The 27,316-nt window shown below is 37.8% G+C and overlaps 1 protein-coding gene across 1 annotated transcript; it reads right to left on the bottom strand.

The window, feature by feature from the left end:
• Positions 1-386: 386 nt before the first annotated feature.
• On the bottom strand, positions 387-26,011 carry SKIL (SKI like proto-oncogene). Its single transcript, XM_023623303.2, has 7 exons — positions 25,681-26,011; positions 22,292-24,070; positions 11,130-11,224; positions 9,424-9,656; positions 5,963-6,204; positions 5,442-5,666; positions 387-4,794 (listed from the first exon to the last, which is right to left on the bottom strand). Exons 2-7 carry the CDS (start codon positions 23,387-23,389, stop codon positions 4,636-4,638), a joined length of 2,052 nt encoding a protein of 683 aa, XP_023479071.1. The 5' UTR covers positions 23,390-24,070; positions 25,681-26,011; the 3' UTR covers positions 387-4,635.
• Positions 26,012-27,316: the final 1,305 nt, after the last annotated feature.

The following is a 27,316-nucleotide window of genomic DNA, read 5'->3' as shown; positions in this document are numbered from 1 at the left end:
GCTCCTGAGCCATCACACTCAGCTAATCCGCTCCTGCATTTCTGACTCTCAGATACTGTGTGAGTTATCTGTTGTTTTAAGCTTCTAAATTTTAGAGTAACTTGTTATGCAGTAATAGATAACTAATACCAGAGGTAAGGGTACAGGGTAAGGGAAAGATGATAAAGAGTCCAAGTACCATGAAAGACAATAATCACAAAATGCCAGTATGTTCACCACCTGAAATATGGCATACAATCTCACATTTTAAAATTTTAAAAAAAGGTTTCTCAAGTTAATCACTTAGTGTGTAATGAATAATAGACTTTAAAGGAACAAAAGGAGAAAATAATCTTAAGGGACAAGAAAGTTGAGCTCACACAGGACACTAAGATGGCTTGAATCAATTTCATTGGCATTAAAAGTTTTTATTTGGAATTTAATCCACAATCTATACAAGTTATTTACAAGGCATGAAAATGGAAAACAGCACAAAATACAATTGAGGTATAAGCTAAGAGCACAGTATGTCATGTTTCAATAAATATAATTCAAAATTTGTAAACTAAGTGACCAAATAGATGAGTCTTGTTTTATAGTAAAACCATATAAAATATTTATTTCACGTGAGGTAGAGGACAGTTCTGTGTGTCATGTAATGCAACCAACCACAGCAATTTTAACCATAAAACTGTACATCATTGGCAAAATTTTAAATTGAATTATGGTCAATGTAGTCAACAATTTCAAGAGTTGCAGAATAGATACTTCATCTACTGCCTTCAGAGATTAGAAATTCAGAAATAATTTAGGACTACTGTGTTGGCTTAAAATTATCAGGATAAACAAATATTTCTAACAGGATGGTTAAAAGCAAGTCTATTTTATTTCTTCCAAACTAAATTTCCCAAAAGTTGTCCTATATTTAGCAAGTCTTTTAGTAGGACTTTTTTGCTAGAACTACCTTAAGTACGCTGTGCTTTATTTTCAAGTGAGGTATCTATATGGAAGGAAATCTCTTATAAATTTCTTTTACATTCAACTAAATACACTATTTTGTTTTCTGGGCTTAATTTTAAATTTCAGTTTTTACATTTGATAGCTTTGTAATTTAAAACCAGTAGCACTATATAAGACATTTAATTCTATTACTAAAGAAACAGGCTCCAAATTGCATTACGTAGTTTAGAAGCCATTTAAAATGGAAAGATTTTACAAAAAAAGACTGTCCTTTTAAACAAGATGCAATATAGAATACCTATACAAATTTCTTCCAATAATGGAAATGCTGAAGTATCCTATACTAGAAAAAAAATTTAAGCTGTTTATTCAACCCCACAATGTGTAATACAGCAGTAATTTGTCCCTTATTGCTGACAGCTTCAATAAAAACTATTAACAAGTAGTTCCAAGCACAGAAATAGATGTACAGTATGAGCACAATTTTTCATTATATTAATTTTTAATGTCCTGTCGTGCATATTAAATGCATAAGAGCAAACAAAAATGTGGATTCTTCCCTAAGCAATCAAAACATAAGTCATTGAGAACAAAATTTTAGAAGCTGATCAAAAACCTTCAGCACCAGCTTTACAATTAATTTTAGGGAAATACCTTGAGCATGTTTCCTATTACTGGAGTTTCCTTATCACTTTACTTTCCTTCAAACAGAAGCCATTGATGTGCAAATAAATTGTTCCATCAAGACGTCTAAAATATATGGATAACCTGCAAATATCATTGTACTCAGTCTATTTCATCTACTTTAGTAACTGGTTTTTAATTCAATTATGTACAAATGATTTTCTCTCTCAACTGGTAATATATTAAATATGTTATAAAAGTAGTTCAAGAAGCATAAAACATCCTAACTCTCATGGACACAGGAATTCAAGCAAAAAAATATGCTTTACAAAACTAAAGCACAAGCCAAACTTACGCTGTTGGTCACGTCCCTTCATAGTGTTACAAGTTGCATCTGTGAAATCAGGGTGGTTTAGAGCTTCCCCAATGACAGCAGGTTTTACATTTACTACCTTGATACATTTGGTACCTTTTTCTCATAAAGTTTAGAGTACAGAAACCATCATCACCCAAATTAAACATCTTCCATCACCCAGTAAGCTAGTATTCTATCTTTTCTTCCTTCTAAAGATCCCCTAGCATTTTTGATAGGCCGTTCCTTGAATGCAGCTTTTTTAAGTAAATATTTTTATTTTTTTTCTGAAAAGAACAATACTACGAAGTCTGAGAAAAAATCTCCTTGCCTAATGAATTGGCACACAAAAACTAACATCAAAACAAACTTTAAGCTAGCAACCAACACACAAAATGAGCATGCAAAAAATACAAGAATAAGTTTATATGGATAAGATATTTTAGCAGAGGCCACCTTTAAAGTATTACAAAATCTCTATTTTCGAGCTATGTGGTGCAGTTTAACTCAAAATTACTTTTAACTAGAATAGATATAATATTTACAATTGACTAATAAACTACTTCCAAGGAAGTCAGACAGAAACCTATGGCACATCAATGTATCTTCTGGAAAATGAAGACTACAATTTTCACGTGGCAAGTTTTCCTTATGTGAAGGACTACAAAAAATATTTCTTTACTCAATTCTAAATTAAGAGTTTATGATAATTTAAAGGTGTTTAAGCACTGCGTAAAATTTTAAAATAACATATTTCAAAGATTAGGCAATTTATTATAGAAGTTTTGGGATGAAACTTGGCTTATCATTTACTGAGTAACATAAGTAGAAAGATTTTGAGTGAGTTAGAAAAATAAGTGAAATTATAGGAGCTTCAGTTTATCTCCCAAAAAGCTTAGCTGTGACACAACTAATTCACAACTAAAATGAAACCGTATCATAAAAAGTCTTTGTGATTTTTTTTCCTCCAGATCTAAAAAAAAGGTATTATGAGGGGATGTTATTTTTAACATTTGTTCCTCCTTAAGGAGTTTCCAAGAATTGACAAATTAAGTCGTAGGGTTAATACAGTAAAATTTAAATGGAAAATAGAAAATACGCATTTAGATCATACCCTAGAGAAAAGAAACTATACTTTGTAAAGTATGAGAATTCTTTTAGGCTATATAAGTACCGTCAAGCAAAATATGAAAATAACTGGTTAAATGATAACCTACTGATTTTTGAAGTTTTATACCATTAGAGTCTCTATCATCTACGTGGGGAATATAACCTTAACCATAGCTGATTTATTTTAAAAATAAATTTAGCTCTCAACTAATTTCATACAGTACCTTATGTGAGAACATAAACATAAAATTCATGGGATAATAATGTCAATTAATGGTAGCTTAAGAATCCTTCCTTTACAAAATGCACACCAAAAATTTTACCTAGTATCTTTTAAGCCAAGAATTAACTAATATGAAATTTGCCATTAAAGAATGACAGACTTTTCTGTGCAAAAAAAAAAGAAAAGTGCAGAATATGTTGCCCTTACCCCAAACTATGGAATTCCTTTGTCTGCTAAATATTATCTAAAAACTTTTAGTAGCAGATAACTAAACTTCCCTATATTAACCTATCATACACTATCAATTGACTTTAAATTCCTGATTTTGACATTAAGTAGTATTGAAAATGGTCCATTCGTGCAAATTTGGTAAGACTTAACATTTAAACATACAAAAGTCCAAAATAACCTTCAAGGTGTTTAATATTTTACAATTTAAAGGAAAATAAATCCATTAAGGAAAACAAATCCATTATATAAATGTCAGTAAGACTCATAACTACATATAAAAACTGTACAGAGGATTATGGATTGTATAGAAACTGGTGTACATCAATGGTTATCAGTTTTCCTCAAGAACATTAATACTTTCACACCACTATTAACAACATAAAAGTTCAAAAATTATTACATTTTATTTCCGCTTCTGAAGTTGCTACATAAAAAAATTTTTCTAACTATAACCACATTTAAAACAAAAAACAAACTACAACTGCTTCCTGTTGTTTAGCAGCAGTATATAACAACAAAGCAGGTTATCCGTCCCCATTATGCCCATGGGGTGTGCTACAACCTCATCAGTGAAATTCCTATTTTGACAAAATGTCTCTTAGGAGACACTAAAAGGAAGAGAACTGGTGAAAACTCATTCCACAATATGAACAAAATAAAAGCAAATTTTGCAAATAATAATGAGTATATCAACTTAGAAAGGAGATTATGTTAATGAAAAAAATGGACATTGAACTCCTTGAGCAGCTCTATATATCTGAAATACGAAGCCACTATTGTATCTAAAAATTGTCTAATATGGATAACAAAATTGACCACAACTATTTTCCATCACACAAAGCAGCTTTTAAAAAGTATACAACTGCTAAATCTGCATTAGAAATATAGGCAGATTATCTAATAGTTGAAACCATATAGTATTGTTACTAAGCTGGTTGAAAAAAAAAGTACAAAGAAACATACATTTTCATTCATTTGGAAAATGTAAAAATTTATGTACTAATATATAATCTCTTCACTTTCTCTGATCAACAAATGGATAGAATGCCAAGTGACCCTCATGCAGACAAGTTGTTCAAAATTCAACTACCAAAGCAAACAAACAAACAAAAATAAGCCCTGTCCGGAATACACAGATGAATCTCTTTAAAGGTTTCTATTCTTTAGCAGTCTTTGATGATTTCAAAATTTGTAGCTTTAGCTCTTTTATCATCATCTCCAACTTCTGTCTTGCCTCTCGTTCCTGTCTGAGTTCATCTTGGAGTTCTTGCCTATCAGCCTCAGCATGGTCCAATCTCTGTCTCAGTTCTGACAACTGTGTGATTTAAAAGACTGTGTCAGTTTTCATTCAGTTTTGTTTTTCCGTTTAATCCTCACATCAAGGCAAAGACTTACTTTCAAATTATTTTTTACAAAATGAACTATTTCACACATACTACAATCACTTGAATATCTAGTACTATAACCTCACTTTAACATGACATTAAATTGAGGGAAAAACAAAGGGTCAGGAGAACTGAATACCCAGAGCCCCATCCTCCTGCCTCATGCTTTAGTGTACCTCTCATCACAGCCTGCTCCTGCTAAGAGTTATTTGTTCATCTTCCCCAAGTTGTGAGCTACTATGCATTTTTGCTCCAGTGCTTTTGAACATAGTAGGCAACAGGGAATGTTTGTTAAGTTGTTGATTTGAAACCCCTATGCTACATTAAAATAACATGATATGCAGATAGCTAGAGATTAGCAATTTGAGCAACTAAACTACAGAAACCCAATAAAAGTTTAATAAAGCAATCAAGGTCAAAAAATCATCTTGGATGACACAGCATAAAGTCATATTTAACAGAAATATTTATTTTGAAATCTAGCCCAAGGAGCTTGACAAAAAGTAATTTCTTTAATAGATAAGTCTTCAATTTTCACATTAAAAGGGCAACATCATACACACTGAGTAATTCTTACCTGTGCTGCATATTCAGCCTCTTTGTCTTTTTCTAAATTTGAGTCACAGGTACATTTTTGCTTCATTACCTGCTCTAATTTTTTCTCTAAGTCTTTCTGTTCAACATAAAATTCTTCCATTCTTTGAGTATGTTCATTCTGCAAAGATTCGAGCTCTTTCTGTAAATTCTGCTGTTCTTCAGTCAGTTCTTTCATAGCTTTTGAACTATTCAACATTTCAACTTCCTGTAATATAAAGAATGAATACAATTTTTACCTTATTTCCATCATGTTAAAAATTTCAATTCAGGAAGAAATAGGACAAAAAATATCTAAAATTCAGCTGTCATATCAGTTCCATATAGAAGTAATTATACTGAAAAACCATTTTCTCTAAAAATTTTAGAGTATATTAAAACTGCTTATTGAGTGTAAAACTCTGAATAATTTTAAATACATTTGCAGCACCTCATCTTGACTTTTCTTAAGAATGTGCAAAAGTATCTTTTCATAATGGATTATCATTTAGATAACAATTTTACCATCTGAAGTTGTTGCTTCTTCTGCAAAATTGAGTTCAGTTTTTCTTGTTGTTTTACATATGTTCTCATTACTTCTTCCATGATTTTTCCCTTATCATCGTCACAAATGACATCTTTGACAAGAAGCGGAGATGAAACTAGAGCATCATGGTCAATTCCCGCCTTGGTTGTGTCTCTGACTAAGTTGCAAGTGGTAGACTCAGGTTTCTTTTTACTTGTAGAATTACTTGAGATTGATGGATCTTTGAGAGGCAAAAATGAAGTAACAAAGTATGAATATCACTCCGTTAAAAAGTCGCTAGAACAATCCATAAATGAAATTAAGAAAACAACTCCATTTACAAATGAAATAAAAAACAATAAAATACTTAGGGATAAATTTAACAAAACTAGTACAAGACTTGTACAACGAAAACTACAAAACATCACTGAAAGAAATTAAACACATAAATAAATGGAAAGGCATCCCATATTCATGGATTGGAAGACTTAACATTGTTAAGATGGTATTATGAACTGAATGTTAGTAACCCCCAAAATTCTATGTTGAAATCCTAATACCCTATGTAATGGTATTAGCAGATGGCGCCTTTAGGAAGTACTTAGGTCATAAGGGTGGAGCCCCGTTGACATAATTTATGCTCTTATAAAAAGAGACTCGAGAGCTTGTCCTTTCACCATGTGAGAACACAGTGAGAAAATGCTCATCTATGAAAGGAAGCAGGCCCTTGCCAGACACCAAATCTGCTGGTACCTTCATCTTGAGCTTTCCAGCCTCCACAACTGTGAAAAATAAATGTGGTGTAAGTCTACGGTATTTTTGTGAAGCAGCCCAAAAGAACTAAGATAGAGGTGATATTCCCCAAACTGATCTACTTTTTCAATACAATCCCTATCAAAATCCCAGCAGGCTTCGTGGGAAAAATTGACAAGCTGATTCTAAAATTCATATAGAAATGTAAGGAATTCAAAATTGCCAAAACAGTCTTGAAAAAGAATGACAAAGTTGGAAGACTCACAATCCCAATTTCAAAGCTTATGATAAAGCTACAGAAATCAAGACTGTGTGTAGTACTGGTATAAGGATTAAGTCCAGAAATAAACCCATACTTTTATAGGCAACTGGTTTTCAACAAAGGCGCCAAGACAATTCAATCAGGAGAAAACTGCATTTCAACAAATACAGTTGGGGCAACTGTACCCACATACAAGGAAGGCTGAACCTCACACCATAAGTAACTAAAAACAGATCAAAGACCTAAATGTCAGAGCTGAAACTCTTAAATGTAAATCTTTGTGACTTTGGATTAGGCAATGGTTTCTTAGATATGACATCTAAAGTAAGCAACTGAAAAAATAAATAAATTAGATTTCATCCAAATTCAGAACTTTTGTACTTCAAAGGACACTAACAAGAAAGTGAAAAGACAACTGAAAGAATGGCCAATCATATATCTGATAAGGATCTAGTATCCAGAATATATAAAGAACTCTTACAACTCAAAAGTATAGAGACAGGGCCGGCCCCGGTGGCACAGTGGTTAAGTGCGTACATTGCACTTTGGCAGCCCAGGGTTCACCGGTTCAGATCCCGGGTGCGGACAAGGCACCACTTGTCAAGCCATGCTGTGGCAGGCATCCCACATATAAAGTGGAGGAAGATGGGCACAGATGTCAGCTTAGGGCCAGTGTTCCTCAGCAAAAAAAAAAAAGAGGCAGATTGGAAGCAGGTGTTAGCTCAGGGCTAATCTTCCTCAAAAAAAAAATAGTATAGAGACAACCCAATTTAAAAATAGGCAAAGGATTTAATTAGACATTTCTCCAAAGATCTGCAATGTCCAATAAAAACATGAAAAGATACTCAATATCATTAGTCACTGGAGAATTGCAAATCAAAACCATGAGACTACAAGATACCACTTCATAACAACTAGGATGGCTATAATCAAAAGACAGACAATAACAAGTGTTGACAAAGATGTGTAGAAATTGGAACCCTCATAAGCTGCTGGTGGGAACGAAAATGGTACTGTTGTTTTGGAAAACAGTTTGGTAGTCCCTCAAGATGCTAAACACAGAGTTACCATATGACCCAGCAATTCTACTCCTAAATATATACTCGAGAGAAATGAAAACATAGGTCTATGTTAAAACTTGTGCATAAGTGTTCATAGCAGCATTATTCATAAGAGTCAAAAAGTGGACACAATCCAAATGTCCATCAACTGATGAATAAACAAAATATGGTATATCCATCTATACAACAGAACATTATTAAACCATAAAAAAGAAAGAAGTATTAATACATGCTACAACACGGAGTGAGAAAACATTATGCTTAGTGAAAGAAGACAGACAACAAAAGGCCACACAGTATATTATCCCTTTTATATGACATGTCCAGAATAGGCAAATACATAAAGATAGAAAATAGATTAGTAGTTAACAGAGGCTGAGCAAACGAGAGTAATTTCTAATGGATTACAGGGTTTCTTTTTGGGGTGATGAAATTTTCTGAAATTAAATAATGGAATCACTGCACAACTTTGTAAATTTACTAAAAACCACTGAATTGTACACTTTAAAAGGGTAAATTTCATGTTATATGAATTATATCAACAATTTTTCAAAGTCACTTAATTTGGGAAATAAAATATAATGCAAATAGGACATAATGGCACATTAATACTTATCGTTTACACATTTAAATCCCAGGAAAATTGTTTTTAAAATCTCAAAATTAAAGTACAGAAAACCCCCAAGAATCTCAAATATCTATGCAAACAGTTAAATGACTAGAGGACTCTTCAACTGTTCTGAGAAAGCTGAATAACTACAACACTTACCTAAGCTATAAGGAAAGCTCTATTGCTCTAGAGAGGGTAACAGAGACAACTTTTGAGCAGACAGGTCTTGTTTGGTCCACAGTATCTTAAAAGGCACTGTAACTATGCAGCTACTTTTTTACTCACCCAGCCATCATTCTGCATTTACGCCATCTGCCTGGCTCCCACAGCTATGAGATTGCAATTCTTGCTTCTTCCATGCCTAAGTTTCCTCAAGTCCTATCCTAACTACTCCTACATATACTTCTTAGCATTATTAGTTACATGGTTTCTCAGTTCACAGCACATTAGAAAGAAAAATAAAGACCTTCTGAAGAAATCTGACAGCAAATAAAAGGCAGGAAGGGGAAAAAACAATCAGACAAAAATCACTTGCAGTCTGAAGCCATATAGCCTATGCAAGTATCTCATTAAGCCTCTACAGCTATCACCATTCTAGAAAATATAGCAATTGAGGTTCGAAGCAGTCACTCAGAGTTGAAAGGTGGCATTTTTTTTAAGATAAAAGCTTCAATTATTTGGGAAATTCTCTCAAATAGAAATTCTCTTTGAAAATGCTAAATATTCGTGTTTATTAGATATCTGATTTTAAAAAAATAAGTTCTGAATACTTACCTAAACGGCCACATAATTCTCTACTTGTTTTTAAATCCATTTTCTCTTGTTCCTCCAGTGAGACATCCGGATAAGACACAGTTTTTTGACGTTTCCCACTACTTTCAGGCTTCTCTGACTGTCTTGGTACAGGTCTACTTGCCTCTGTCTTTGCCACCTCCTTAGACTGGGATACGGCAGAAGTAAGGGACACATTTGGAGCAACCACTTTATCACACATGTACAAGTAGTAGCTGAAAACAAAGAAAGGCAAAGTAAGACACATACTGCATTCGGGAAAAAGCAAAATACGTTACATCTATTTATATGGTTAAACAATTTTTTTTACCAAAACAGACAACATAACTCAGAAAAAAAGGTCATAGAAAAGAATTCTTGAAAAAGTCAGTACTTTAAGACAGTAAGAGCAAAATTATGAGGAACTTCTGTTATTCTGCAAAAAATAATCTCTAAACACTAAAAAGATACTCACAGGAAAGAAAATCATAGTCTCTCCTCCTTCCCTCAAAACCGCCTGAGAACTAAAAGCATGAAGCACTTTGCAGAGGTGTTCAATGGCCCTGATTAGGCAATGTCTATGCCAGAAAGAAAACAGACAATATGCTACTTTGGAGGACCAGTTTCTTGCTTACTATCCCTCCAAAGCAAGGACCCCTTGCTCTCTGTCATGGTGAGGCCGATGCAGTCCCACACTGCATGGCTATCACCTGATTCACCATGGGCCCAATGAGGAGCTCCCAGGGCCCTCCTTACAGAGCTCAGGGAGAGAACACGCACTCTGAATGCTCCCCAGCTACTGGGCAGTCCTTCTTCTGTCAAACGCCACACAGCAACCTGCCTAAAATACTCTAGCACTTCCTACATATTTGATCCAACAGCAATAATAAATTATGCAAAACTAAGATTGAAGGGATAACTACCAATTTTGCTCAAAGCTCACATAAAATTACTCAGTAAATTATCTGAGAGACTCACGGGACAAATTTGAGCTAGATATTTAAGTACCATATTGTTAACCATAATCTACATATGTAACCTTTAGCCAAAAGATGCAACAATTTAACTGATATCATCCCCTAAACTCTAAATAACCTCCTCTTACAACTCATTTTCTTTATACAGGACATCTATATTGTTCCTCTTTACCAATCACATGAATCCTGAGGACGAAAATTTAGTACTCTGCTAAGAAAACTGACAGGTTTAATACTGCCCAAAGATTTATTTCAAACGCAATAGGAATGGTAGAACTGTGCAAATGTAAACAGGACTGAGACTCTTCATCACCACGCTTGGGGGAAATATACATTTACAGCAGCAGATAAAAATCTAGGACTCAGTAAATAAAAAGTTTATAGTCTAGGGTGCATTTTTATTGAAGAGAAGACAACTTGATTTTGAGGGGTGTAGTTGCTATGAAAGCTCCTAAGTTTCTTAAAGAGTTCGTTTACCTCTTAAAGGGAAGGAAGGAAATTAAAACAAAACTTTTACTTTTTACTTTGGGGTTAAAAGGAAATTACCTATTTCTATAAAAAACATGGAAACATCAAGAAAAGGTTATCTCAAATATTTGACACAATTTATAATTCATTTCATGGATTAACAAGAAAATCTAAAACTAAATAATAAATTCCCAGGAACTAGAACAGTATCTGACATACAGATGCTGAATGAATCAATGAATGAACGAGCCAACACTCACTCACCTGGGTAAAAATGAATGTGTCTGAGAAACATGGTCACCTTCCTGCTTGATAACAGGATACCATGACTGCAATTCCATTCCTGATGGTGCATCTATCTGTAGAAAAATGTACAAGGGAAAAAGTTTACTGAGGGAAGATGTGATGGTTAATTTTATGTGTCAATTTGATGAGGGCACAGGGTGCCTGTGGAGAACCCTGACTAATAAAGAAGAGTTACATTATTTAAGAGTCACCTTCTAAGAAGGTAGTAGTCTTTCCTTAAAGCACCGTGACCCCGTCTCTGAAAGGCTCCACTCCCTTCTACAAGTAGGTAAGTGTGTAGGGAATGACATCCTCATCTGATTACTACTCCACACTCAGGGAATAGGAAAACTATGTCATCTGATGTCCCAAAATTCCAGTTCAGGACCAAGAAACTAGGTAAAATGGAACAGAAACAGATCTCCAGATGCTAAGCAGTTGTGATTAAAGCAAAATCAATTTATACTCTGTCCATGGTTTAATTAAGGAGATCATGCTAATGGAGGAAACCAATAAGGATGAAGAAACTCAGGAGAGGCCTGAAAAGTAATCCCCTGACCCAACAAAATGGGCTGAAAATGGAAAAGCAACAGCTTTTGGAGCACACATTACACAACTTGATCAATCAGGAGATGATTTAAGGCCAATTAAAAGCCAAAAATAAAAATACAGTAACTTGCAATGGTGGGAAATCAACATTTTTGTTAAAAATTACTGGGAAAGGAATTTGAAAGACTAACAAGACCACAGCTTATAGGGAAAATAATATTCTGAAAGGATTTAAGAGTTGAGTATTCAGTGAGGGCCTCCAGACTGTATATAAGAGCAGCATTGTTTCTAAAACCTCACATTCCTGATCAAATCTTCTATAGAAGTTCAGAATCTGAGGCAAAATCAACTGCTTATTTATAAAATAAACCAATCACTTGTTTACGTAGTTTCTAAGCCTACAGTTTAGTTCTACCAGTAAATTAGAAAGGGAACTAACTGCAGGCAACAGAAATAGTAAATGATAGATGCCAGGTGACAGCTGACAGCCTAAGGAGAGAGAATTACAAGACACAAACACAAAAACTGATTCAAAAAGCAAGACAATTGGAGGACTATCATAGGCCAGGGCAAATAATTTAATATGTCTCAACTGTCCCCTACCCTCATCACAACAGAGTATAGTAATTGATGTTTAAGAAGTCTTGAACAACTAGAAGGACCCACAACTAAAATATATAACTATGTACTGGGGGGATCTGGGGAGAAAAAGAGGAAGTCTTGAGTCAACATGACACAGTTAAACTATGTTCTATATTTATACCATATATAAACAGTATATCATATACAAATGCACCATACTATATATCACTTAGAAAGACTGAAAACTAAGACATTTTAGAATTCACGAAAAAGGTTAGTTTTAAAAAACACAGCGCTGAAAAGAGCTTTGTTATCTAGCAAATTCACTTAGGCAGAACATTTTTCACCCCAACAGTGTATGCTAAGAGGTATTAATGAGCATGGATAAGCTCACTGTAACAAATCAATGAAATATAAAATCAGCTTGAATTAAATGAGAATTTCTTTTCTAGAAGTCATTTGTTAAGCTCATTATTTAGAAAATAAAGCTCCACTTTAAATCAGTTTTATATCTGAAACAATTCTGGATGTACTGCCCAAGAAATCAACTGTTCCAGAATTTTTAAATTAAAATTACTAAAATTGATTTACATATTCAAGTTTTTCCTATTATGGAGATCTAGAATCTCAAATCTTCAGAACAGCAAATTCTAAACTTCTTCAGCTGAAGATCTTGACTTGAAATGTGACTTAATTTTCATTATTAAGTTCATTTCAAAACTCTACAGCTTAAGTTTTACTTTTATTCATGATCCAAACTCAGTGCATCTTTATTTCTATGATGTCTCTAAACTTCAGATGCCACCTTAATTGCTAGCACTTTCATTTATTTTTCAACATCCATTCTTCTCTAGTTTCTGTCCTTTATTTCTTATTCTTGCACCATCCCACTAACAGTCACAGACGAGTAGTTCTACAATAAACCTTCCTTACAGATCACCTAGTGCAGTCCCCTGGCCAATGTCTGAAATCCCCGATTGAAATCCCTTACAAGTGGCTACCCAGCCTCTGCTTGAACAGGAGGCTGAAGTCAAGGACTATATTAACTTTTGTATTTTCAGTACTAGCACCATGCCTGGCATACAGTAGGGACTCAACAAATATTTGCTGAATGAATTCTGAATGACAGCGTGGCTCACTAATTCCCAGGGTGACTTTTTAAAAGGTTACTCAGCTACCACAAAACTCACAAGATAGTCTCTTTCACATCCAATATCCTTCTACTCCATGAAGTACCAAAGAAGCCCAACAGTCTCTGGAATGTGTTTTTAGAGATCAGATATACAAATCAAATAATATAAATGACGGGGAAATGCACAACATAACCATGACAAAATGCTGTGGGTTAATTTTACCTAATACACTGTGGTAAGCCACAAACACATTTATAACAAATTATCCTGTGTGTTAAAAACAATTAAGAAAAGCACATTATTATACAACAGAACACTCACAGGCATGCCAGATTTTCTCATCCATTCTGCATTTGTGTCAACATACAAATTAGGTTTTCAAAAACAGAACAATATAATTAAATGGCACAGCAGTAACGCTAACTACTGATTGGGAATAAAAATAAGACACCATGATATAAGCATCTATTGTCTCTTATCTTACCTTCCAATAAAATAATTTTATCGCCTTTGTGTATTTAAACATTAAAATTAAATACATTACATTACTTGGAAAAGGAGAGATGTAGATGACTTAGTAGCTTAAGTTAGAGCCTTAACATTTTAAAATGCTTTTATTACCCAACTTCCCCACCATTATCTACCACAAAATCAACAGATGGCATCCTCATCTGAAACACATCAGAAAAACTTCACATATATTATTGCATTCCAAAGCTTCCTTCTCAAAGTCATAAAGCAACAAATAATGTCTACGAAAGCAAAATTTAAACAATCCCAAAATGCATAGAAGACTTAATTTTAAATAATTAGGTTATTTAAAATTTAAATAAGTTATTTAAAATGAGGTTAAACCAAAATAATAATTTCCTGCTTAAAAAATTAGGAAATGTTTTATGAAATTTTCTCTAAATTTCAACTTACTGTGTTATATAAACACGACCCTTTCCTAATAAAGAACCATTGTATTTTGGTAGTAAAATGCTTATTAGTCTCACAATGACAAATAATTTAAAGAACTTGATTTCATTTACCAAAAAACCAGTAGGCATTTTTGTTACCATTTTCTAGATATAAAAGCAATTCCACCCCCTCAGCACTATTCACATACAAATATCCCAATTGCATTAAAAGAAAAAAAAAATTAAAACTCTTTAAAATTACTAGACTTATCTGCAATAATAAATTTTGCTTTTAGGTGGCAATCTAGTTTTTTATTACAGTATCAGATTAATATTATGATCCTTAATTAAGTCCTAACGACAAACACTGATGAACTAAAGAAATCAAGACAATGCCTCAAAATATCGGCGGGATTTCCAAAATCCCCCCAAAAATCAGAATTAAATCTTTAAAATAGTGGAAAAACTATTCCTAAAAATCGAATTTATGGGCCAGCACAGCGGCGCAGTGGTTGGGTTCACAGGTTCGGATCCTGGGCAGGGACCTATACACTCCTCAAGTCACACAGCGGCAGCATCCTACATACAAAACAGAGGAAGACTGGCACCAATGTTAGCTCTGGAACAATCTTCCTCAACCAAAAAAAACCAGAATTTAGAAAGTGCTATGAAGGATAAAGATTAATTTTTACATTTTGGTCTTCATAAGACAGTAAGCATACGAAGGATTAGCAGCTTGGTAAACTTAACAGTGTATCTCACTACTGGTGTGCTTACACAAGAAATAAAATATAATGCACATCAAATACACATTACTTTGTACGAGCCCAACATATAAACCCTTAGCAACCTTACAAAACACGTAACTGAATACATAGTTAAGCAATAACTCCTTAGGTATAAAGTGAATGTACCTGTCAGAGTCTTTTTCCTGTGTATAACACTAAGACATTCAAGTGGTCAATGATTTCAGACGGACACAAAAGACACCCTACCAGACAGCTGCCAACAACACTCACTGAAAGAAACTCAATCTCTCAGTACAGTATCAGGTTTCCTCAAAACTTCCAATATGTTGTGAACAAGGGTTTCAACGACTGAACAGGAATAGTGTTGTTACATGGCAGCAAATAGCTACTTAAGCGATTTTAAGGCTTAAGTCTTCTGCTTCACTTCATCGTAATTATTAGAATTAATCAACCTAATGCAAAACTCGAACAATATGATCTAAGCACCTCCACCAGCTTATCAAAGACAGACCTTCAGGAGTTACAGCAACGCTCCCACACTGAAAGATCATGCCACCTACCTCACAAAGCCAATTTTAAGTTTAAAGTGCTTAGAAATGTTCACAGGAAAAAGCAAAGGCTCACGTTCTTATAATGTGCAACTACTAACTCATGTCCTTCATGGAAACAAAGCCATGTGAAGTCAGTAGTGTGACAATCACTCCCTTTACAACTTGAAGGAAAAGGAACAAACTGAAAAAAAGCCTGTCAATTCCTGGGACTTTTAAAAATAACTTTTTTATACTGGAATTCTACGGTGTCCTATCCATTTAATGTTGCAATTACCTGGAAATCTCCAGGTCATATACATCTTCTCACTAAAATACTTGTCAAAAGTTTTAATCTGTATGAATCTAAGGCTTTGCTTTTGTATCCCATTTCAGCATGTATGCTTTAAAAAAATGCTGATCTCAGATTATTTTGGCCTTCAACTAAAGTAAATTCACAACATCAAAATGCAGATTAATTTTACTATGTACAATGTACTCTAGTTTTATTTTACTCCATTTTATGTTTTTTTAAATGCTTGTGACCCACTAAATTGACTTCATGACCCTCCAGGCCCTTCTCAACTGGGGTTCTCAAGAGCCCAACTGCCCCAAGGCAGCCATTGCACACAATGAATTAAGTTCTCTCCAAAGCATTAAGAATGGTACTATACACCATCCTCAGAAGAACTGACAAAACCATCACTCAAATCATCTTCTGTAGGGCTTCATTCTCCTCTCGTGGAACCCCAGATGAGACATGTGTGACAGACTGCAATTTGAAAATGCTCTAAGTGACCTGTCTTAAAATTGGTCCACAAGTATTACTTCAACAACTAGCCCTGCATTAATTAACACTTGTGCACTCTACAGATGCTTTTGCATGCAAATACATTACATGCAAATATAATGTACAAAGCATCACATTTGTAAAGGAATAAACTCCAACGGTAATTATCACTTCATGGTGAAATTATGAGGAAATTTTGTCTTCTTCTTTGCACTCTTTTAGGATTTACTACAAGGGGCCTAAATTGCTTTCATAATCACACCAAAAAACTTTTTTAACATGGAATAACAGTTCTAGTATTATTTACCAAAATGGTTTTTTTAAGTTTCTTAAACTTTTTTATTCCTTATCGCCATAAGATAAACAAAATATGTACTTTAAATGCTATTTGAAATCTCAAAATAAACTGACCACCACAAATAAAGACAAAATGTTACTTTGCTTTAAAACTAAATCTGTTTTCCTCCTCAAAAATCACTGGTAACTGTATAGGGTCACTAAGACTTTTCATTCAGTTATCCAAACCTTTATTAAGCATCTACCACATTCTGGATTAGAAAACTAGGTGAATTCCTGCCCTGAGGGGCCTCCATCTAGTCATTAGATACATATTTCTGTGACCCACTTCTAAGTCTAGAAATCAAAATGAGCTTTAAATTAATTTTCTGTCTTTCCTACTGATTTCTCTTTCTGCCTAGCATGTGCTATAATATTTTACATTTAGTGATTGAAGCAAACCACACCCTAAAAAAAGGTTTATGGTTTAATTATATATTCTTTTTGCTTTTTGTAGTCTAACAAAATCCTTCAATTATTTTATCTATATGAACCCTCAATAGACCAAACTCTATATGTGGACAAAATACTGGTTCAAGCCATTACCAAAGCTATTCCCAAACTAGTTCTACCTCTTTACTTGACCAAGCTGAGTTCTGCTCCACAGCCATTTCCCACTCCCAGCATTCTAAAAGGATGGAAATTAACCAAATTCTTGATTACTTCCTGTTCTCGCAGTGACATAAGTTATAATGTATGCACAGCTAAGAGAACACTACAGGCTAACCACACACTGCTTCAGGCCTACCCTTTTCCTTTCCTCCTTGAAGTTTCTTAATTTTTTCCCATTTCTCAGTCCAAAAGGATAAATTTCTAAGTTTTTTTATCATAAGTCTTTAAAAAATGTTAACATTTTTAAGTTTTTTACCATTTTTTAATGGTAAAAATGAATATAGATTGTGTATTTCCTAAACCATAAGGGGGCACTATTCCCAAAGCTATTCTAAAGATTTGATTGAAATGCCCTCGCAATTCTTAAAACAAACCTGTTTGACACTTTCTTCCTGTATGCTTCATTTTAGTAAGTAAACAAATATCCAACCAGTATAGTTACTCATTGCTATAATTAGTTGTTTTGTACAACCAACTAAGAGTGAGATACATTTGAACCCAATACTCAGTTATCTTATTTGTCTTTGAAATATCTTCACATAATTCTAGATAAGTCAAGATTTTGGGGGAAAGGAAAAATCCCCAAATACATATTAGTAAATATTTCAATAAGAGTTTGAAGTGCTATCCTATATTTCCAGTCTCTTAACTTCCAAAATGCTTTCACATCCATTCTCTCATGTGACCAGTTATCTTATTCAACAGCTTATTTGCAAATTATAAGCATTTATTAAAGGTTAAAGCATCATTTTTCAAAAAATTCCAAATATTCTAAAACATAATGTAGTGTTTTTCAAAAATGTATTTAGTTTAAAAAAAAAGATTTCACCGACTGCCTTTGACATGCCAGGCACTAAACTACCTTCTGGGAAAATAAGAGAAAGACAGTCTCTAAACTCATGAAGACAGTTATTAATTTTAGAAAGTCAGACAAAAATATTCATACTGGTCCCTCATATGAGCACAAATACTTCATTTGATTCTGATCTTATCCCCACTAGATCAAAATTTATGCTAATCACAAAACACAAACTATACCAGTGATGTAACAAATTACATCAAATCTACCACTATCATTACTGGAACACATCTTGTCCCAACACTACTCTTTGTAGTTGCCCATTCTCTATAATGTATTTCCTTTCCTCATCTAGGTTTGTACTAAGAAAGACATTTCCTAAATAAAAGCATAAAAGCTTACAAGAGGGAAGAAATTTTTGTACTATTATTATTACTTCAATTACCTCTGCATAAATGATGAACTGAAAGGAAAATGCAAAACTAAAAATAGTGATTTGTTCAATAGGCTTTAAGAGGGAAAAATCTTTAACTTGATATGTTTAGGTCATCTATTTGCATCATAGATAATCTATAGGGGGTTTTCCTAAACAGAGTAAAAATGATATCGTTTTACTTACTAAGAGTAGTCAAGTCTGAATGTTAGAAATCTGAATTTTAATTTTTAAAAAAATATAAGGGCATACACCATCTTTAACTCAGTAGAGATTGTCAGCCACATGCTGTAACAGTAAAGAATCTCCTATAATTATCTTATCAATTGTCTACAAATGGGCTTTTCTAATGTGTTTGAACATAATCTTAAGTAAACATCACTCTTCAAATTTTATTTGCAAATGATCACTTTGCTTGGCAACTTTTTTTCATAGACAGAAACATAGCATTCAACAAAATCAGAATTAGATAAAATAAATAATACCACTGAAGATTTAGAAAGAATCAGAAATACAACACTCTTTCATCTATTTGTGCACTGTAAAATACAATAACCATTTTTCTAATAATAAGCACAAAAAGCTTAAACAATATGAAAATATAAACAGTTTGGTATCATCATTTTGCAAAATAACCTAGGCAGATGTAAAATCAAATGTACTTCTTGTGGTGATCTTAGTAAGAAAGAGTTCAAGGTATACCTTCAGTTTCTACAAAGAATAGAGTCAGTTCTTCATTTAGAACGCTGACCTTACACCACTCACTTCTCCCATCTATATATAGCTAACAAACTATGCAAATTAAATATAGCTATTAGCTATGCAAATAGTTTAGCGATCATTACTAATATGACTTCCATCCTTAGAAATAATTTAACACTTGCTACATTCCAAACAACTGCCTACTGAGTTTCAGGGGGTTTTTTCAGTCCAAAAACAATACTCTGACTACATTAACTATATAAACACATCCAATTACATTAGTATTCACACTAAACATAACATCCTTTATATAAGAGGTTAATATATTTAGTATATTCTTTTATTTAACTAAAAAGAGGCCTGTTGAGTTTTTTAAACGAGTGTGCTCTGGGTCTATTGGTTTGGCAACCAACTCCCTGACTCACAGAAGATAATGAAAAATGTTCCCCAGTCTAGGACCATCTTCTTGCCCCCTTCCCAGTTAATTACCTTCGTCTATAGACAAGTTAATACAGAGTTTAAGAACCATTATATTAAGGTAAGTTGATAAGAAAAGTTACTGTTTCTCAAAATTCAGTTTATGCTACTAAGTTTGCTTTAAGGAAAAGCAGTGAAAATGACTAGACTTCAAGTAAGAAGGCCTGCCTTCAACTCCTGATTCTACCACTACCAGTTATACAACCGGGAGCATGTGACCCATCTGGGAAACCCTGTTCACAGACCTTCAAAAAAGAACCACCTCACAAAGTTTTGAGGAGTAAATTTTTAAAATGTGAAGTGGCAAGTAATAAAACGACTACTCAAGCATGTATTACACATGAAACCAAAAAAACATTTCTTAAATGTTTGCTGAAATTTTCTTAAATTCCCTTATATTGCTCAAAAGTCACATAAAATTGGAAACAACACCAAAATACACCAGAAACACTAGCAAATACCGCAAAAAACAACACAGCAAAAAGATGGAAAAAAATCTCACACCTTTCACAAATAAAAAATGAATTCAAATTAAGTTCTGAGACAATAAAGGACTACATCCAGATGAAGGATGGTTTCAATTTTAACCAAACCCTAGCACATTGGGTTTCAGTTAAGTAAATTCATCTTTTTTTTTCAACCTTTATCATGGTTCTCAGATATTTTTTTCTCGCAAACACAGAGCAGGAATATTAGGCAAAGTAGTTTATCCCAAAAATGCTGTCACAGCAATGAAGACTGGAGCAAGAGTATCTGGCAAATAATGTGGCCACCTATGGACATGTAAAGTAGAGCCCCTAATTAGCTTAAGGCAAAATATAAATATCAAAAGTGGCATTCCACATTTTGATAATATAGATAATCTCTAAGCACAAGCTTCAGCATGGGACCAGTCCATCTGTAACCCAGTCTAGCAATTTGAGAACTGGTTTGAAGCCAATCCTGCTCCAAAATCAGTTAGTAACTGCACCTGAACAATATAAACTTATCTAGTAGCCACAGGCAAGGAATTTCAAAGAAGTGCTGACCCTTTGGAAGCAGCAAGTAGCAAACCACTCTGAATTAAGAGTCTAAAAGGATCTTCACTGGGCTTCAGAAGCAAATAAATCACTGTCTTAAACTACACTGTAAATAAATGTCCCTCAAAACCGTAAAGGCACCATAATAAAGCATGGGACACCAAATCTTAGGTTCCAGCCCAAGCTCTAATGTTGCTGGGAATAACCTTCAGTCATTTAATACACTTTACTCATTTCTCCTGCGAAGTAGAAAGGGCAGAGATTATTTCAAGGAATAAAAACTAACAGTGGAAAAATCAGAGTCTTAAGATGGTCAATCTTTTGTTGTGTGAATCAAGATAAAATTATACATGTAAAACTGCTCGAGAACAATGCTTGCCACATTTTAAACACTTAGTGTTACCTATTATAATTTTAATCAAGTGGGAAGGTATATTTAAAAACCAGATCAACAAACCGAATATTTAATAACCCAAATCACATCTAGTACCCAGGCATTCAAACTCTTAGAATGATATTAGTTTAGCCTACCAGACAATAAAGTGGGAAAAATAATAAGTTTAAGATCTCTTTGCTAATAGGTTTTTATACTAACATTTATTTAGTCTAAAATAATCTTTTCTTTATTCTAGCTGTTGTTTTTAATTATTCCTTTTTTTCCCCCAAGATTGGTCCTGAGCTAACATCTGTTGCCAATCTTTTTTTTTTTCTCTTCTTCTCCCTAAAGCCACCCAGCAAATAGTTGTACATTCTAGTTGTGAGTCCTTCTAGTTGTGGCATGTGGGACGTCACCTCAACTCGGCCTGATGAGCGGTGCCACGTCCGCGCCCAGGATCCGAACCAGCGAAACTCTGGGCCACTGAAGCGGAGCACGAATTTAACCACTTGGCCACAGGGCTGGCCGTAAGTATTCCTTTCTTTAAAAGAATCACAAATTCTTCAGATAAATCTGTTTTTTCCATTTGTTTCTAACATTGATCAAGCCCAAATATCCAAGTACAGAAACAAAGTCAGAAATCCTAGATGTACCTTTGAAAAATGCTGTATGGGGCCCACCACCAGAACTGTTTTGGCTAGCTATTATACCATTTGCAAATGGAGATAACACCAAAGTGTAAATTATCTTGAGTCCTAGGAAAACAAGAGATTAAGTCATCAAAAAGCAGGATGTGTGAAAAAGAAAGAGGACATGACTTGAGAAAGAAGCCCCAAATCCTCCACTCCCTGGCTATGTAATCTTGGGAAAGCCACTTGATCTCTCTGAGCCTCATTCTCTTTATCTGTAAAAAGGGAATAATTCTACTTCTCTCACTAGGTTGTTTGGAAGATTCAAATGAGAACACACACAGGAAAGCACTTTATATCCTAAAATGTGTTAAACAAATACATTACATACATCAGTATTTTTTGCTGTTGTTGCATGAAGTTTCTTAACGACACACAGGTTAGCTTATATTCTAAACACAGACTTTTGATTTCAAAGGAAATCATTACAGTTATTCAAAATTGCTATTTAAAAAAAGAAACTTGCCTTAGATTGAGTTCTCTTTCCATTTCTCACGCTAAATTTCTCCTTCATTTCTTCTAAAATTTTCTTCAGTTTCTTTTCTTCAGGTGTCCCTAGGTATTTTTGGTTCACATGAAGATAGCAATGCCATTTGGCTGATTCAAAGCCCCAGTGGCAAGTCCTTTTGTCAGGTGATCTGTGAGAATGCATCACAAATGTCTGGGGCGCAAACATTCCACAGCACTCCAGACACTGAATACATGGAGCATCAGGCTGAACATAAAACTGGGGTGCAAAGAGACCCTGACATTTGCCCAAGCATTCATGTTCCACTTCAAAGGCACTGCCAGTTTCCTTTAACTGGGCCAATGAGTTTTTAGCAGGAAGTATGCTGCCATTTTGAGGAAAAGTACGTGGCCGTAATAAAGCATTACATAGTCTTTGTGCATCAGTTAATGTGATCAGCCCACAGGACGGGGCATTGAATGGAAGTATTCCCAGAACCTTTAAGATATGAAGCTGGTCGGAAGTACACCTTGAACAATAGATGTACAATTCGTCACACACGGTATTTATTTGCTGGAGCGAAAATTCTCGGAGAACAGAATTTAAGACTTGGGGCAAACAGAGTCTCTTTTCTCCTCCAACCTGAAAACAAGAAATAGACTCCCCTTCCAACAGAGTCTGAGTGAGTTCTGTGGAGCTATCAGAAGGGATGAGCAGTGGACCAGGAAGAACCTGAGGAGATGGTAGAGGCAGAAATACAGTAGGTGACATGCTTTCTTGGGAATACCGAGCAGAAAATGCTGCTGGTCCACCCAGAGAGCTCTGACTACTTAAATGGAATTGTGCCAAAGTGTGTTTCAAACTGGGATTTAAATGTAAAGGTTCAGGCACAGAGGCACAGGTTCGCTTGACATGCTCTCCATCAGTTTCCATCGGCGCTTCATAGTCATCCAAGTGTTCCTTCTTTACTGTTGGCATCTTGTTTACCATCATTTTTCCATTTGCATGAATGTCTGTCATCATTTTTTTCACTGGAGGGCTGCCATCATCTCCCATCCCATTCAGTTTTTTATTTGAGCCCTGAACCAAGGGGAAATTTGTCTGTAGATTTTCCATTGCTAAAAACTGTTGTTAAATAAGTAAGTCTGAGATTTGCATTGTTATTTAGCTGCTTATTTAAAAAGAGAAAAGCAATATATACCAACACTTACGATAACTTACTCTCTAGAAAACTTAAATTTCCAAAGAGAGATCTCCCTAAACTACTCAATAGATCTTGCAACTTTGTTTTGGTTCTGCTTATACTCTAGTATAATTTCACTGCCAGTGTTAAAAATTTCTTGTTTTGTCTCTAACAATAAAGAATATAATTTTAAGAGGCACACCTCTGAGGAAGTCTTTCTTTTTTTAAATCTTCGGATATGTTTATTAAAATAAAGTTACCAGTTCTCTCAATTCAAGATGTCCAGGTTCAATGCCACGGTTTGGTTTTAAGCAAAACACGTGAAAAGTTTATGCGACTACTTGTGTCATAAAACCTAGACACAAACACAAGTCAAAATGATGCACCCAAATTTAATTTTTGGCACGAAGGACACCAGAAAAAGAAAAAAACAGTATCTTCTCAAAAAATGACGATTGGTTGGTCTGTGTCAACAATCTGAAGACTTGTATAAATCTTCACACCAGTAAGAAGAGCCTCTGACTCCGCTTGAACTTCTACAGTTAAAAATGATACCTAAAGAAAAACTGCCCAGGTATCTTCAAGGATTACTGTTCATTCTTCTTTTAATTAATCTGGAAGAGAAGGGGGTTGGGAGAAGAGTTACATTTGGATTTGCTCCAGAGGCCTAAAGGTCAGTTTGAAACTAGTTTCTTAATCTTAAACTGAGTTCACTTTACCAAAGGTGACACTTGAGTGATTTTTTTAAATCTAACGCCAGCTAACTAAAAGAACCTTCATCTAAATAGGAAAGCAATTTGGAGAATGGGTAAAAGGAGCAATAACATCCCCTCAAAAGGGAGAGGGTTACTCCAACTCAGAATAGGAAGAAACTTAAAACAGATCATCTCACCCAAAACTCAGTACTAGAGGCTTCCTCAGTTATGCCATTTTAACTAAAATAATCTAGTACTTCATCTAATTAAAAAAAAACACCAGTTTCATGCAAAAAATTCAGATAGGAGTTAACATATCTACCATAGGTAACTAAGTTACAATCTGAAGTGCGTCAGTTTATGCTATTTTTTTAGAATGACTGTAGGCAAAAATTAACTTTCCCTTTAAAAGCTTAGCGAATTTGCTTCATGGAAGCCAAAAGCTATAGACTCCCCTCCTGGGAATCTCCATCCTTGAACAAGACGAATCCGGGACAAAAAGCACAAGGCAGACAGACCTCACAAAGAATGCAAATGGAGGAAGAGGGAAAAAGAAAAGATTCTTCTTCCACTTCCTTGTTGAGAGAAAAATCCAAAAGAAATCCAATAAATAGAAATTTTTGCCTCCCAAACTCCCAACAATTTACCTTAAAACAGACCCAAAGGGTTAAGGACCAAGGCCAGTAGCCAACGCACTGACTTTCGCCCACCACAGGAACACCTCAGCCAACGCAGGCCAAGGAAGAGGGCAGGAGGAATGACCGAGAATGGGGAAGCCCCCCAAACCCTGGAATCCTCGGCCCACGCCAAGCCACCCGCCCATCTCAAACCCCAGGGGGGAGGGAGAAGTGGACCACAGGGGACCCTGGACGCCTTGAAGTGTGCAAGGGGGTAGTGGGAAGTGGAGGAAGAGGAACCCCCCAACCCCCACCCGCGATCTCACGACAGCCCCAAGTGCCCTCCCAACACGGCCCCACTGCGGGGGCCGCGGCGGGGACGGTGGAAATCCCCCGCGCACCCTCTCCCCGGGAAGTTTTCGGGTGTTACCCCAGCACCCCGAGGGCGGCACCTCCGCCGCCCGCCCGGGGCCAGAAGGGAGAGGGGTTGGCGGGCGGGTGGGGCGCCGAGCCGGGATCCCGCGCCGCCGGGCGACCGGGCGAGCTGGGGGCATCCCCACGGAGCGCAGCCCGGCGCCGGGGGTGGGGGAGGCGGCGATGGGCGGCCGGCTCTCCGGGTCCCGACGGCTCGGGTCAAGTGCAGCGCCCTTCCCCTGCCCGCGCCTACCGCCCCCGGTCAGCGAGGCAGCATCCGCCGCAGGCCCCCCGCCCCGCGCCCCCCGCCCCGCGCCCCCCGCGGCCCCGACCCCACCCGGGACCCGCGCATCCGGACCCCCGACTCCGGCCTCGGCGCCCGGCAAGCTCGACGAGCTTTGTTAACTCCTCACTCCCCCCGGCGCCGCCGTCGGGCTCCGGGGGGCCGCGCGCCCCCTTCCTCCAGCCGCGACCCCCCCCCGCGAGCGCGGGCCGCACCTGTGCCCGCCGCCGCCGCCGCCGCTCGCCCGCTCCCTTCGCCTGTGCCGGCGCCGCTCCGAACCCCACACACATCGCTACACACAGCCCTCTGACGTCACCGAGCCCTCGGCCCGCCCACGTCACTGCGGAGACACACGGCTTCCCGCAGACGCCGCCGCCGTCTCCGGCCGCCCGGGGGAGAGCGAGGGCGGCGGGGAGGGGGAGGGGCGGGGCCCGGAGCCAGCGACGACCCCGCGCGCGCGGGCCCGCCGGCGTCGCCGCCGCCGCCGTGGCCTCGAAGCTCGCCGTCCCTCAGGGAGGCGCGCGCCGTCTGGCCTATGGTGGCTCCTCCGGGCTCCCCCCGCCCCGGCGGCTCGCGCGCGCGCCCCTCCCCCAGGCGCGCGCCCGGCGCTCCTGGCCCCGCGCGCCGTCTGGGCGGCTGGCGCGCGGCGCTGTCTGCGGTGCGCTCGGCGCAGACAGGATGTTCCCTCCCCACCCCACCCCCACCGCCACCCGCCCGCCTTCCTTCCTCGAGTCGCCCAGCCGGCTGTCTGGGGCCGCCACCGCCCCGCCCCCGCCCCACCCGCTGCTCTGTGGTGACGGGCCAGACCCGGGGGCGCCCTGGCCGCTCGGCCGCCGCGCGCCAGGGGAGAGGGGGCAGGGCGGCCGCGCGGTGCACTGTGCGCGACCCCAGCAGCCGGCTGGGCCGGGGCGGGGGCGGGGGCGGGGCCCGCCGGCGGAGCGCCGCCGCCCGAGGTCAGGCGCGGGCGACCCTCCCCCCGCGGGGCGCAGCTGGGCCGCTCCGCCCCGGAGGCAGCCGGGTGGCGGCCGCCCTGCAGCGCCCCCGGGGTGGGCCCTGCTCGCCGGGGCTGCCCCCCGCCCCCGTGGGGCCTCCAGCCCGAGGCCCGCCCCGCCAGCTGCCTGCGCGCCGCCCCGCCCGGCCCGGCCCGGCCGCCTTCCCCGGCTGACCTCTCTCCGCCATCGGGCCGGGCCCGAGGCTGGCCAAAGTTCCGGCGAAACCGAGAGAAACATTTTTGTCCCTACTTCTCAGCCTCGCTTCCCTCCCCCGCCCCCATCAGACTGCCCGCTCGGATCCAAAGGGAGATGGAAATCACACGTTTCTACAGTTTTTACTGAGGGGTTTGGGGGTTTTGTTTTAGAGGAGAACACGCGATGAGACGAGGAAAGATACGATTTCAGAGCTCTCGGCTGTGAGCCTCAGGGGCGAGGAGAGTGGTCCCTGGCCCGTGTTCCCAGGATAGCCAATTAACATACTGAACTCGGCCGAGCGACTCTGTCATGTTTCGAAATACCAAAAAATCCCCTTTTCTCTACCCCACCGCAACATCAGGAACTGAAATAGTCCCCCGAGTCGCAGTGCATAGAATGCAGAAGACTCGAGCTTTGTCCCCATTTTTTTCCTTTTACCCATTTTCGTCCAATTTCTCCTGTTTTTACTACTTTAGGGTCGCTCACATGGGGTCCACATTTGCAGCCGGCCGACTGGGAATATTGCTGTGCTTATAGGGTTTTTTTTTCCTCTTTTTCTCCCAACGGGCCTACGAAAGGCTCACGAGCCTCTCATTCCCCACCACCCCACCATTTCCAAGTTCCGTTCCTCACGCCCGCATCGCCGTGCCCCTGGGTCGTGCCC

This window comes from Equus caballus, chromosome 19 (genome assembly GCF_041296265.1).
Source record: "Equus caballus isolate H_3958 breed thoroughbred chromosome 19, TB-T2T, whole genome shotgun sequence".
Lineage (NCBI taxonomy): Eukaryota > Metazoa > Chordata > Mammalia > Perissodactyla > Equidae > Equus > Equus caballus.
This window is presented reverse-complemented; position numbering and strand designations above follow the sequence as displayed.

What these genes read in the sequence shown, in the direction of transcription:
- SKIL (XM_023623303.2), bottom strand. Translation starts at nt 23,389, where the DNA reads ATGGAAAATCTACAGACAAATTTCCCCTTGGTTCAGGGCTCAAATAAA. An exon ending in ACACATTCATTTTTACCCAG is followed by an intron (nt 9,657 to 11,129) that starts GTGAGTGAGTGT and finishes CTTTGTTTTCAG; the next exon opens with CTACTACTTGTACATGTGTG. An exon ending in AGAAGCAACAACTTCAGATG is followed by an intron (nt 5,667 to 5,962) that starts GTAAAATTGTTA and finishes TTTATATTACAG; the next exon opens with GAAGTTGAAATGTTGAATAG.